The sequence below is a fragment of the Centruroides vittatus genome, unplaced genomic scaffold, assembly GCF_030686945.1.
Source record: "Centruroides vittatus isolate TY-2023 unplaced genomic scaffold, ASM3068694v2 scaffold_861, whole genome shotgun sequence".
Taxonomy (NCBI): Eukaryota; Metazoa; Arthropoda; class Arachnida; order Scorpiones; family Buthidae; genus Centruroides; species Centruroides vittatus.
Window position 1 is genome coordinate 3047556 of NW_027122718.1, and position 14228 is coordinate 3061783.

At 31.8% G+C, this 14228-nt stretch overlaps 1 protein-coding gene across 1 annotated transcript; it reads right to left on the reverse strand.

Moving 5' to 3' along the window:
* Nucleotides 1-4442: 4442 nt before the first annotated feature.
* On the reverse strand, nt 4443-14094 carry LOC136990175 (neprilysin-2-like). Its single transcript, XM_067288541.1, has 21 exons — nt 13935-14094; nt 13818-13861; nt 13676-13735; nt 13270-13425; nt 13105-13188; nt 12814-13025; nt 12558-12731; nt 12408-12494; nt 12198-12328; nt 11908-12136; nt 11505-11603; nt 6815-6892; nt 6652-6752; nt 6488-6552; nt 6377-6428; nt 6231-6298; nt 5793-5923; nt 5651-5716; nt 4824-4922; nt 4662-4738; nt 4443-4590 (listed from the first exon to the last, which is right to left on the reverse strand). The coding sequence occupies exons 1-21, from the start codon at nt 13949-13951 to the stop codon at nt 4488-4490; spliced, it is 2133 nt and encodes a 710-aa protein (XP_067144642.1). The 5' UTR covers nt 13952-14094; the 3' UTR covers nt 4443-4487.
* Between the last annotated feature and the right edge of the window lie 134 nt (nt 14095-14228).

Below are 14228 nucleotides of genomic sequence, written 5' to 3' on the forward strand. Positions count from 1 at the left end.
AATTTTTTTCAAATTGCAGCCCGATAATTTTACTAAAATATTACTATAAAAATTTACAAAAGAATGAAATTTTATGTTTCGAATATAATACAAGTCATTTAGTTTGCTGGTTGTTCACTTTATTTTCCGTAGTTTTAATTCTTATCGCTCCTTCCTTGTTGCATGCAGATATAAACTGACACTACTGGCGCATCCGATAGTGTATACTTTGTAAACGTTACTTAACTTAAAATAGATTAAATATTTATTATTATTTTAACCGTAAAGATGTTTAAGACAATTTCGCATCTTTTTCTTCGTTATTAGTCAATGATTCGTCACTAGAAAACCGTTGTGCCGAATACCATTGGTCGGAACTAACGAACGAAATATACGATGAACTTTTAGAAACTGGTTGAACGTCTTCGCTTTCCAATTCCGAAACGTATTGTGAGTTTTCTTCTTGTAATTGTTCTACTGTCGAATCGTTGTGTTCGGTAATTAATTTTGAATTTTCGTATTCGTCGTTTTCATTTGTCTAAAATGGCGTTAATTCGTGTATTTAAAAAACAATATTTTAAATGGAATTAAAAGTATTTTAATATCAAATTCTTGCATTCTGTAGTTAATTTTTATAAAAAGTACAGAATTTATTTATTTTTTTTTGCGAAAACATTAATATAAAAATAAAAATAATATTGAAAATCGCCATTTCTATTACATTCGTTGACGATACACTTATACACAACTGAACTTATCGGTATTATGAATGACTTATTAATAGGAGTTATTAACGCCTCATCCATTCCGCAATGTATGCTCATATGTTCGTAGAATCAGAAGGTTTACAGGCTTCATTTGAGCAGCCCGTGTTATTTGTCGAAAATTAATATTTTTCGACACAATGTAAACTTACCTTAGTAACTTCATTTTTAACGGTATTATTTTTACGGCCAGTGTTTTTGACATTTTCTATTGATACAAATTTTCTTATTTCTTCTGTTATATCATTTGAAAAACCATATTCTTTCTTTTGTTTGTCATTTTCACAACTAAACAGTTGATGTTCCTCTTTTGCCTCGTTCTCTTTCATTTGTTGACTTATTTCTTAACACGGATATGTATTATCTTTATGACATTCATAAATATGAAAATTCGAATGATTAAATTATTTAATATGACCTTTATATGAATTTGAAGAAAATTTTTTACCAGTTTTCTGCTCGAGTAGTGTTTCGACTCTGTTTTCTTTTTCTTTTTTGTTCTTGTAGTGTCCATGTTCGCGATTAAAGGAACAAACTAATTCCTGGGTTCCGAATATAGCCTTTTCTTTAACTGTGTTTTCGTGTAAAAGCTTGGCATTTCTGCAAAGAATTTCTTCTTTCCGTTCGAAAGAGCCCGTTAGTGTCATCGATTCAATTTGTACGATTAATTTTGGTTTATCAATTTTATTAAATACGTTTCCTTCGCAACATTCATCCTCCTTTGTCATTCCGTGTGTACGTGTGTTGAAGAATTCGGGTAAAGGCGAGTGGCTTTCGGACGCGTGTTCTGTTGAATTCGTTTTAATATAATTCGGCATTCTGCGAAAAATTTCATTAAGTTGGAATAAGAATTTCTTTAATGTTTTAATGAAATAATTATACTAGAACATTGTAAAAATATAGAATTGAAATTAAACAAACCTTTTCTCTTTGGTAAATATCTTCTGAAAGAGTGCAATTAAAATTTTCTTGGCACGTCTTTTACTGTTGTTTTTATTATTGCTACCCTGAGGTTTTCCTTCAGCAGTTTCTTTATATATATCCGTAATTATGAACTGCCGTAATCAATTCTTATACGTCCGGAATGGCAAAGTTCGTCTTAACTCTTTGTCTAAAAACAATAGATTAAATGTTATTGTTTGCTTTGTAATAAGAATAACAATTTCATTAAAAGTTCAAAGATTGTTACGAGATGAACAGTACATTTTGAATAGAATAAATTGCTGAAAATTAGTATATAACCATATATATAACTTGATATAACTTGAATAATTGTAAATAATTGTCAAGTCTTTTTCAATGAAGCGTTAAAATTTAAAAAGGGTTATCATTTTATAAATCCTCAACATTTTTAAATAAAGCCTTCAAAAGGACTATAAAAGTGGCGAAAGAGCTATTAAGCATACGCAAACACCAGATTTTCTGGTAACTTGGTGTCGCTAAAATCTCTCTCGTTGTAAATCTAGGATAAAAATGCTAAATTTTGGATTGCATAAGTCCAAAACGATCCAAGGAATTTATTCAAAATTTAAGTCTTTCGTAGTCCATATCGTGGACACTAAATACTTTAAATTTGATTCAAATCGGTTCATTGGTCTTGGAGATATTAACGGTCAAATTGCTCGAAGGTGCTTCGAGTGAAAATGACTTAATTAATTAATGTTAATTTTAAAAATATAAACTTTTAGAATAAACCTAATAAGATTTTAAATCAACTGTTGAACTGAAAAATAAAAGTTTTCTTTGAGTTTTTAAACATATACTGCCTAGTATACAAGGTAAAATGGATGGATAGCATAAAGAATTAAAGGTCAAGCTAAAGCTTGACCTTTAATTCGAAACCACAAAAAATACAACACAATGAGCTAAAGAACATGTTGTTTAGACATCTGAGTACTAAAATTTACCAGGTGGAGTATCCACAGGGCAATGGCGAATGCAGAAATATTTAAAGAGGTACAGGAAAGAAACAACACACTTTATAAAATTTTTACTATTTGATTTACTCGGCTTTGCTCGCGACAAACCTGCAGAAGAGGTACGGCTGTATTTTGCACACCTCCTAAATTCGCTGTTGTCCGCAGAAGATCATGATACGAGATGAATGATGATTGCTGATATTGGGGACGAATTTAAGTATTGATCATCATACTAAAAAGAAACTAAAGCTGACAAGGGCTCTGTACTAATGTACAACTTTCATTAAAGTTTAACTCCACTCGAGATATGACACAAGACTCCCTTGATCTGTAAGTACCAAAATTTAATAGCATAAATGCCTCAAATATAGAAATAAACCTGCCCAGTATCAAACGTTTTGGTTCATCCAGACCTCGGATATAATGCAAAATATACGCCAATGCGCCCTCGCGCGCATACACACACACACACGCACACACACGCACACACACACACACACATTTCAGGTATCAGTTTTTGATTTTTTGGGGTTCGAAGATGTCAAAACATCACGATTCCGAAAAGCCCAAAAGGCCAAATGTGACACGATTACAATATTATAACAACCGAGAATGTGACAAGAAAGTAAAAATTTAAGATGTTAATAATTACAGTACTTTCCTATGTTATGTTCCATGTTAATTTTTTACAAAACACATCTGCACCCTTAATATTAAGCTTTTTGTCATTTTATACTAATTACTAATATAAAAAGTTTTTGTAATAAAATCTCACAACAGATGGCGCCAGATTCAAGTATATTTATTATGATTAATAACATAAAAGTTATTTTTCAAATAAAATCTGTTAACAGCCAGGAAAGTTATGCAACTCGCTGCTGGATTTTTTGTACATAAATGCGTATATGTATTTGTGAAATACATTCTGTAACAGAAGAAACTTCAGACGTTTCAATTAACTAGACAATGCGAATTATTATTGTTTTCTTTCTAGAATTTGTAACTTCTTGACATTAGCTCCATTTGCTTCTAAAGGTGTAAGCCGAGAAACAAAATAAAAATTTTAACTCTAAGGCTTTAATTACCCATAAAAATAAATCTTAAAACAAACTTAACTTTGATTTATCTTCGTATAAATTTACTCGATGTGAAAAATTTCGAATGGAGATAATTAAAATTAGACGTTTGACAGCATAACAATAAAACAATTAAAATCTTGTAGATGTATACCTAAAAACTTTCAAAGGTTTTTAAATTAAAAAAATTATTTTAATATATTAAAGAAAATTTTAGAAACGCTTTTATTGGTCATTTTTTTCGAGAGATGATATAGGGGATTGGACCACCCCAACGTATACATCACTACAATACACACGATAAATTCTGCATTTGATTACGTTTATCGGGTTCGGGGTAAGGAAGGCGATGGGTGTGACCGCCCCTAAAACATTAAATGCATTAAGGCGTACACTCAATGTTTTAGCCTTCTATCTTAATTAGAAGTGGGTGAAATTAGTTTTGGGGACGAAACAAGTATTTAATAATAATACCTAAAGTATTAAAACTTATTGGGTTTTATACACTTATCCTATAATAATGACATTAATATCATTTTGAATGAAACTATGTCCAGGGGGCATTTAAATTTATGAGAATTCTTTTTCTGTTTATTACGAATACAAAGAGACGATCAATTATTGTTATCGTTGGTCAACCTTTGCAATAACTTAAAAACAATTTTATTCTTCAAAGAATTAAATAAACAAAGAAAACATTCACGTTGTGTCGAATTACAGTATTTATTTCTTTATATATTTATTAAATTTTATATCCAGACAGTGCACTTGGTAGTTGGATTAAGGGGAGATCCAACTGGACAGTTGAAATCCTTGGCAAAATCCTTGGAATTTGAAACAGTAGCTAAAATCCTATTTAACAATGAGATAATTATAAACCTATCGAAATGAATAGGAAAAATAAAAGATTTTTTTGTTTTTACCTATTTCTAGCTGGAGGGTGAACATCGTAAAGCACTCTACTCCGAAGGTTGTTCTTGGAATAAGAGCTGCACCAACCCTATTATTTATTATTAAATATTTAATCCTTTGTAAAGTCTGGAAATGCATTAAAAGTAAATATTTAATACTGGTTTAAATCTTACAGTTGCGTAAGATATCCAAAATAACTGATTGGGAGTATAATCCAAGCCCGGAAGCTTCGGTTCCGAAATGCGATGATCCGAAACCCATGTTCTATATGCCTAATAATTAAAATTGAAATAAGATGGGCGATAAATTAATAATAGATTTATTTATTGATATTTTAACCTTTAATTTCAGAAAGTTACAATAGATCTCAACAGGTGGCGACATTCGATCGGCTTCTAATTAGCACTTGAATGATTCAGTTTAATTATAAGTTTTAATGTCTTGAAAGAATTTTAAATGAGTAAATACATTTTACATTTTATCGTATTAAATGTTAATTTTAACTTTCCAATACTTTTTAAATTATTGCTTTAAGAGTAAAATGCTCTAGAATGGGGAAAATAGTATCTTTATAACGATTTTTTTCACTCTTTCTGCTCTAAGTATTCACACGGGGCCCTCTTAATGTCCTTACTGGACACTATAAGGGCCCTGGAATAAAGAGCCTCTTAGTGCACTAAGATGACTTTTATTCCGTACCCATCATGTGCCCAGAAAGGGCACTAAGAGGGCCCTATCTGGAATAAAAAGCCAATGACGAGTATGGAATAAAGAGCCTCTCGGTGCCCTTTCTGGATACTAAGAGGCTCTTTATTCCACATCCATCGTGGATTCGGCCAGGCCCGCAATGGGCCCGACACACCCGGGACAGACCACCCATCTTTAACGGATCGTAACTAGACCCAAAATTAATTAAAAACTGCTTAAAATATAAGTTTTTATTAAAATATTTTAAAACATTTCCTTATTTTTTCCTTTACTTTCTAAAAAGAAAACATACCAAATAAGATTCTCTAACTCCACAATTGTCCGCAATATTTTCTCCTAACGTCTGGGTACCATTTAACTATACAACAATTAATTATAATATTAATTATACTTATTATTATTTACAAAATTAGAAAGTGAAATTTTCTATTTACCTTCCGATGCAATTCAGTAATATAAAATCGATTGTATTGTTTGACCAGGCATTCGGACGTCTTCATGAACTTTTGATATGTGTCGTCAGCCCACCATAATTTCCAATTTCCGTTTTTATCATACCAGGCTCCTAAAATTATTATTGTTTCTCATTTCTTTCTACAAGTAATATCGTGCTGATTATTACGTTTCTAACTTAATTATTAACGTACATTTAAATAGGAAAATTCTTAGCCTAGTACGAGGAAGAAAACACGTAAATTCTCCTTACAAATGTAAGGATTGGTCCACTTTCTTAAAGGAAATTATTTGTAAAAACCGACATTTATAAATAAAATTATAAATCGCTTTTAAATCTTTCAAGATAATATTTAATATTGTTCTTTACATAGGTTTTACTGTATTTGATAGAACATTTTAAAGTGGGTCTAAGTTACCTTTATTGTCGAAAGCGTGAGTCATTTCGTGTCCTACTATACTTCCCAAGCGGCCGTAATTTATGTAACTTGAAAGAAAAATACACAAGCTTGCATTATCTACATACAAGCTTAGATATGTTTTAATTCATTTCCTGTGAACTCACTGTGGATAGTGTTCGTTAAACATAACGTCTTGAAGGATTCCAACAGGGATATCTGTTGGGAAATTTCGTTAATTAAACAGAGAAATTCAAATCTTAAAATAGAATACATACTCATGGTATTTAAAAATGGAGAATAATACGCATTAGCCATTAGAATTCTTGTATGTCCCCTTAAACTAAACGTTAAAAGTAATTATAATTATAAAGGTATTACCTTATAAAAGGTAATTATAAAAGTATATTTAATATAAAATACGATGTAAAAATCTACCAACATGGCTTTGTTAATTGGTTTGTTCAAACCTTCCATCAGCTTTTGATACTGATATTTTCTAGCACTTTGTACGTTTTCGTAATGAGAATTCCCAATTATTATCTGAAATTACAATATTATTTATATTTTAAAGAAAATAATAACTTTAAAATTTTCATTTTTACCTTTTCGTAATGTTTATTTAACTGCGAGTCATTAAAAATATCATCCGAGCAGCCAATTACGATTGACATTGCGTGAGCCTGAATTAATATAAAATACAAATAAATTAATAATTATTGAGTGTTAACATTTAATAAAGTGCTTTAAAATTTTGAATACGAGGTGCATTCGCTAGTATACTACGTCAATTTGGCGCAATTTGGCCCGCACTCCCTCGAAATGTTCTGTGGTCCAAAGGTGCCACGTGGTTCCCGGTTGAAAACAACTGGAATAAGGCAGCGCATCACGCGGACAGGAAGAAATGCATCGCCGGAAGACTTTCTACTGGAAATTGGCCCTTATTTAGGTGTTAGACACGTGGAATTCGCCACGTGTTTAACGCTTAAATAGATGCTGGGCACGTGTCGTTTTGCAGATTTTCACGAAGAAACGGCGGCAGAGGCGCGAATCCGCCATCAATTACCAGTGTTCGGCGGTTTTATCCACTCACCCACCGATAAACGGTGAGTATTTAGTAGATAGTATTTATAAAAAATGCATTGTATAAATAGTAGAGTTTTTAGGAAAAAATATAAATATCTTCTCATTCATTTGACTTTGATGATTTGTGGTTTAATACGAGCAATCGTCTGGCAATTGGTGTTAATTCGACAATAATCTCAGTTAAACGTTTTTCTGTAATTTAATAAATACTGGTTTCTCTCGCTATCCGAAAGTAGAGCATTCCTATGAGATCTTTCGTAAAGCGAAGAAACAATTACCATTAATTTACATGGGAACATTCTCATACCAAAAAAATAACCTACCAAATCGTATCAAATAGCACAGGTTACCTGGAGACAAGGGGTGTCAAATATGTCATCAGATTACTTCCCTTTTAGACCAGTTAGTGTGTGTGTGTGTGTGTGTGAAGAGAATACCGACTGTAGATATTAGAATAAATGATTTATTTTGTGACAGCTTTTCATTTATTTGAAACAGAAATTAGACCTGTTTACTGTAGGAACGTTTGCCAGTGAATTTATGACATTTGTCTGTATATTTCTATATAAATTGATAACGTCGACAGATGAAAATTTACTCGGCAACAATCACTCGACATCAGGTTATGAAAGTTTTCCACGTTGATATTCTTATAAATTCGGAATGATGGTGCCATTTGTTGTTCCTATCTAGTAAAGAGATCAATCATAAACGATTGAATTAACTTCTGCGATAAGGAGATTTATTATTCTCTATAAATGGGAAAAGCAGTTAAAAATACTCATCGTATTCTAATCAAGAAAAGGAGTTTAGCTTTATCAGCTTTTAATTTCCTGGCCGTTATAGAATATAACACAGAGAAAGTATAGCGGCGATCGGTCAAATTTTGACTCGCATTTCTCGACGTTTTGACACTTCGGGAGCCCAAAAATGTAAAAAATTCCATAATAAGCTTCTTGTCTATCTCGGTATATACTCGCCAGCACTATGTTGGCCTCTTTATTTCTATATATACTATTAGATTTCGGTAATTAAAGGTCGAGGGAATGGGGAGATGGAGAAATATTTCGAGTGGGGTTGGACTTAATGAAGATTTTACTCGTTATTTGCATTTATATTTTCTTTAAAAACTCACCCTTACCCCCGAAATATGCCTTTTCTTTTTTTTATAATGATTAAAAATACAAAAATTATTATAATTAACCTCTTGGGATGCCGTTGTCGTATATGACACAATTTTCCTTTCAAAGAAGAAGCAACTCTTCTTTTTTGCTTGCTAAACAATTATATTAGTTGTTCCTTTCATCATTAGAGTTTAGTGAAGCTTATTAGACCACATGCACATGTTCGGGACACTTCTAAGATTATATAAGAGTATTTTTAAAAAACTATATTAATGAGCTAGTATTTGAATGTGTCGTTGGTTCTTAGTATTACAATAATTACATTACAGTCTATGAACTGTTTTCGTATTGGCAAGTTATTTACTTTTATAGTTATTTTGTCATTTAGTCAGCAATATGTATTCTATTATTTATTTTCATTTTTTATTAAATTCATTTCTGTGATTTGGTTTTGTATAGTTATTTATCTGGTCGGCAGGATTTTTTGTTAAGAATTTATAAATTATTAATATCATAAATCATTGACATTTATTATAATTTTTTCAGTGTCAATAGATGTAATAAGGAAGGAACACGATAGGACACTCGATATCGATAGAAATTTGTGTGGACTGGAAGGCTGGTCCAGTGACGAAGACAGTGACCAAACATTTATCAACCAAACTGTCCCGAAGAATGTAAGTCATTAGATGATACATCTGACGATGATGAAAATGATGTGTAAATAGAGGAAGATTTCTTGACATCGGTGCAGTAACAGACTCCACCATTGCGCCATACAAATAGACTTAAGCCCTTGCTACCGGCTCCTGCGTTTCAGGAAGAACCCCGAAAGGGTAACGAGTGCCAGTCTGAAGAATATTTCTCGAATTATATTCCTGAGAATCACTTTGATGTCAGTGCTTGATGATGACGTGCACAAATCAAATATCACTGATTCACCTGGAAAAACTTTTGAACTGTACTGCTGATGAAATGAAAACAATTTTGGATAGCCTTCAGAAGAGATAGCAGAGCAATGAAAAAGAGGAAGAAAAACACACTTCAATATTTGAAATTTAAAGTAAAAGTGTCAAAATGGCGATTACATTCAGATAGTACAGAAAATAAAAAAATGAACAGTGAAGATGACGAAGAAAAGGAAAATAATAAAAAAATACTCCACAATACTCCAACTTTACATCCCAGAAAAATACAATGCAAAAGTGGAGCAATACACATGCCAGAAATCATTACAAATGGCAAAAATCACTGCTGCCGAATGCACTGATATAAAACTGTATGAGCTGTAGTGTACTGTATCGAATGCAAAATCCATCTGTGCCTTGTGACAAATAAAAATTGCTTCAAACCATGTCATATATAAATATAAAATGTCAATTATTGTACAAAAACAGTCAAATAAACCATTTTTACACGAACAGAACAGTTTGCATTTTGTACAGGTAGAGATCCATTGTGTCATATATGACACACGCCATTTTTTAATGACCGAAAACAAAAAATTGAAAAAAATGATAATTTACTAACAAGTGACACCCAAAGGTCAATACTGTAACAAAACTTCAATTAAAAAAAAGTTTTTTTAGTAGTGGATCTCGAGAGGGTATTCATCATTAAGACAGATGAAGTATTGTGTTCCTTCTTCATTTAAGTATGGTTACGAGTTAATGAGCTTAGGAATTGAATACGTCATTTATATACGAGAAAATTGTCGATATAATCGCTATATTGAAATCACGCAATAAGAAATAATGAGCTAACACTTAATAATATATTAAGCAGTTTTTTGGACGTTTGTGCCGATGCTCCTATCGTGTATTATGAATTTCTACACGTCAATCTATTGTGTAGTATTTATTAAAGTACCCGAGAAACTGTGTGCACTAGTAAAATAATTTATAAGAAACATTATATAGAGTACATCACTTTGTCCATTTAGCTGTCATCGATACAGAGAGTAAGTTTGTTTATTATCATATATCATATATCATATAATTCCTGAATGGAAACAAGAAAAATATACTGTATCGAGTGTTTTATTTGAGACTATGGAGGATACACTTGTATTAATTTATTAAGTAAAGAATATTAAATATTACATAATTTAATACATAAATTCTGGCGATAAACAACTGAAAAGAAATTTAAATAATTCACTTATTCCGAAGAGAATCAACGGAAAATCGTGGATACGTGGTAATATAATTATACCCGAATGTGGAGAACGAGCCTAGCGAACTGCCGGATTATCGAGATTGTACCGTATAGGCCTATTTAATTCGAAAATGATACGAGAAAATCCAATACTTATGGCGATATGTTTTATATCCGATGTTTTTTAATACTTTGAAAGAAGATAACGATAACCCTAAACATAAAATTAGACATCGACGTGTCGTCGGTTTTAACTAGTTTCTGCAGATCATTGCGACCTACTTACTTTCTATTAAGGTCAAACTTTCGTACAATCCCAACAATCGGCATTCGAATATTTCTATCCTTTTGAATACTCCATACTTTAAATATATTGCATTCTGCTTATTAATTCATTTACCAAAACACACTACTATAGTATTTTGACACTAAGCAACGATAAAGTTGTTTCATTTGTAGAGAGTTTATCGAGAACACGTAAATTTGGCAAATTTGGCCAGTGTCACACTGCATACGAAAAGCTTCGTGGTCATTAATGGTTGGGCGTTGAACAGTGTTTATTACCTTCGGAATGGGGACTACACTAAGCGATATCTCTTACATTACTAAGGTCTCTGTATAGCACGGGTGTCTGTCGTACAAATAAAGTGTTTGCTGCTGACAGTACCAAGAGTGCCACGCGGGTTAGTTCTTCTTCGGGTCTTATGCCAGATTTGATTGCATTTAGACTGCTATCTCTCTAGACATCGTTAAATAGGGGATGCTTTAATTACGATCGTCCGGTAGAAGCGAGGATTAATTATTCATAAAATATGAATAATTACTTTTTATACCTAAAATTTTGTCTTTTAAGTAAATAATAATTAACTCTACCGATTAAAAAATATAACACAAATTACAGTTCTCTTAATTTTAAATTTTAAAATACCTTTTCTAACGCTCTACTACGAGTTGTGCCGTCCATCCATTTTACTTGCTTAAGAATACATACTAGCCTTTCTTGAATTCTTCTTACCATTTCTTTCACCTGATATAATAAATAATAAAAAATTTAAAATGTAAAAGACGGTAAATTGACTATAAAATGATAATAAATAAAACTTATCTATAGGCTATATATATATACTGTAAGGACCTCCATCTCCCAACCGCCCCTAAAGTTCACCTCTAACTTTTTGTGTTTTGCAGTCAATTGTAAATACTCGGGTCAATAAATGTACGTAACATTTTACTTAATAAGACCATTGTTTTTATCGACCCGACCAATCTCCACCCCTCGAAAAACCCGAATGCCGGGCAGTAAGTTGTTTATATCTTTTATGGATACTTACAGCTTCCTTTGTTTCTTTTCGGAAATATTTCTTTGCATAAATGGACGATGCACTGTAGCTGAATATCGTTGTCGTCGAATGAATACAGAGAGACCAAACTGGAGGATGGATTTCCTTATTGACGAGTGCGCTGCGAAAATCAAAATACGACCATCGAAAGAGCTTTGGTAAATTGACGGCATTAGCAACGACCACACGATAAAACATATAATTGGCAAGATCTCTCCTCCTATTGTATATCAAACGTTAATAATCAGTTTGGAAATTAACTAAACGATAAATTTTCTTACCTTTCTTTGTCTAATCTTTTCATAAATATGCCGAATTGTCTCAAAAACTTGGGTTCTTTCACAACAACTTGATCGTTTAGTGTTAATATTACGTCCGGTAAGAAGGCATTGATAAGTCTCAACCAATCTATCTGAACACAGTATATATATATATATATATATAATTTAATTATTATAGAAATTAGATTAAAAACTATAAAAATAGCTAACTTGTGGCATAAATTCCATTAACTGTCTAATCCTCACTAAGTTGTAGCTTTCTTGCGGAGTCCTCTTGTTCGGAATGGGAAGTGCAAACTGCACCAAAATGTTCATAATGCTTATTCTGTTTTAAGTTTAAACAATAATTAGACTGTTTACCTGTGCGATTTGACGTTCTACATCTAAGGCACTAGCCATTTCAATTGCTAGATCGTCGACGTCGGCACGAGGATTCAATAAAGCGACCATTTCCACAATCATTTTCATATAAGCGCCAACGTATTTTTCGTGAAAAAATAATTGTTTCTTCATCCCAAATACGGGTTGATCGATCTATAATTTAAAAAATACATTTATTTGTTAAATTTCATAAATTAACAACTGTTGCAATCGTAATATCACGGCCGAGCCTTACAAAAATTCTTCTTATTGAAGTGTTTTTATAATCTGCTCCTATAGAGATTTTCAGGAGGATGTTTTTGTTGTATCCCATTTCGAACATCTTCTCTAAAGTTCGTATCCAATCAAAAGAACCCTCTCTCCAGTTTACATTTTCTAAAACCGGCCAATCACCCAATTGTTTAATATCATTTATAAACAAAAGTTTATCTAACTTTTCTCTCTTATCTAGAAAGATAAATTAAATATTAAAAGTTTTAAATTCTAAGAAATTAATTAATTAAAAACTCATTTAAATGTCGATAACCTAAATTTAAACAAGTCCTGTAAAACATTTTGGCCTTTTTCCAATGATTCGGTTCGGTGGAATTATCGGGAGATTCTAAAAGATCTGTTTAAAAATTGTTCATTTAAAAACTTTTACGCTGTATTTACGAGTGTATTTTTAGCAAATTCAATGGAAAAATCTTACTTTTTAGTCGAAGATGCATATTTTTATTCATTTCTGTTAGTCTTGTAGTGACAGATGTTACGTTGGGATTGGATTTTTCCCATCGACCGCATGCAAAAGAATAGAAATCTTTACAAGGATCGACACTGCGGTCCATGTAGGTCAATAGATCAGCGGCTAGAAAAATCAATAATCAATAATAACGACTTATTTTCAATACGTAGCCTTTATAAACTGTAAACTAGGTCAGGAAAGGGAAAATGACTTTCACAAACAGATCAATCAATTTTAAAGTAAGTCAAATTTTTCGCTACGGCTTACAAAATCAATAGAAGATCCCCCGAGAGAAAAGTCTAGGTTTACCGATTAATTTACTCCTAACGTCATATTTATATTACTTTATTATTAATACTTTAGCGAAACTTACCCGCAAAAACACATTCCGGACTATTGCAAATCTTCGAATCTTCTCTGGCAAAGTTGGCATCTTTATTATTTAATTGTATACATTCATAAATACCCGATTACATCAAAGACTTCGGAGGGGGTTAAAAAAAGGAAACTCTTACCTGAATTACTTAGAAAATATAGTAGAAAAGAGTACAGAAAATGGCTGAAGTTTTAAGAATGTTTATTTATTTACTTAAATTGAAAATCTGGAATATTTTTGCTTTAAAAAAACTCACCGAAAATGTCCGTTCATGTTCGATATTAATTACGAGTCGAGATCATTTATTGTTGCTTTACTTATTCCAGCGATTTACGAATCGATAATTCATCAATCGCGGATAATCTCGATTGACGATTCGATTTTCATTCTTGACATTCTATCGAAAACAGTCAAGAACAGCTGTTGGCAGTTTATGTCATTATCGTCGTTCGTATCGAGGTTTATATTCATTGGAAATTTTTGAAGAAAATACCTTACAAATCATTTAAATTTACGGAAAGGAGTGGGCTATTTGCATATTTAAAATATA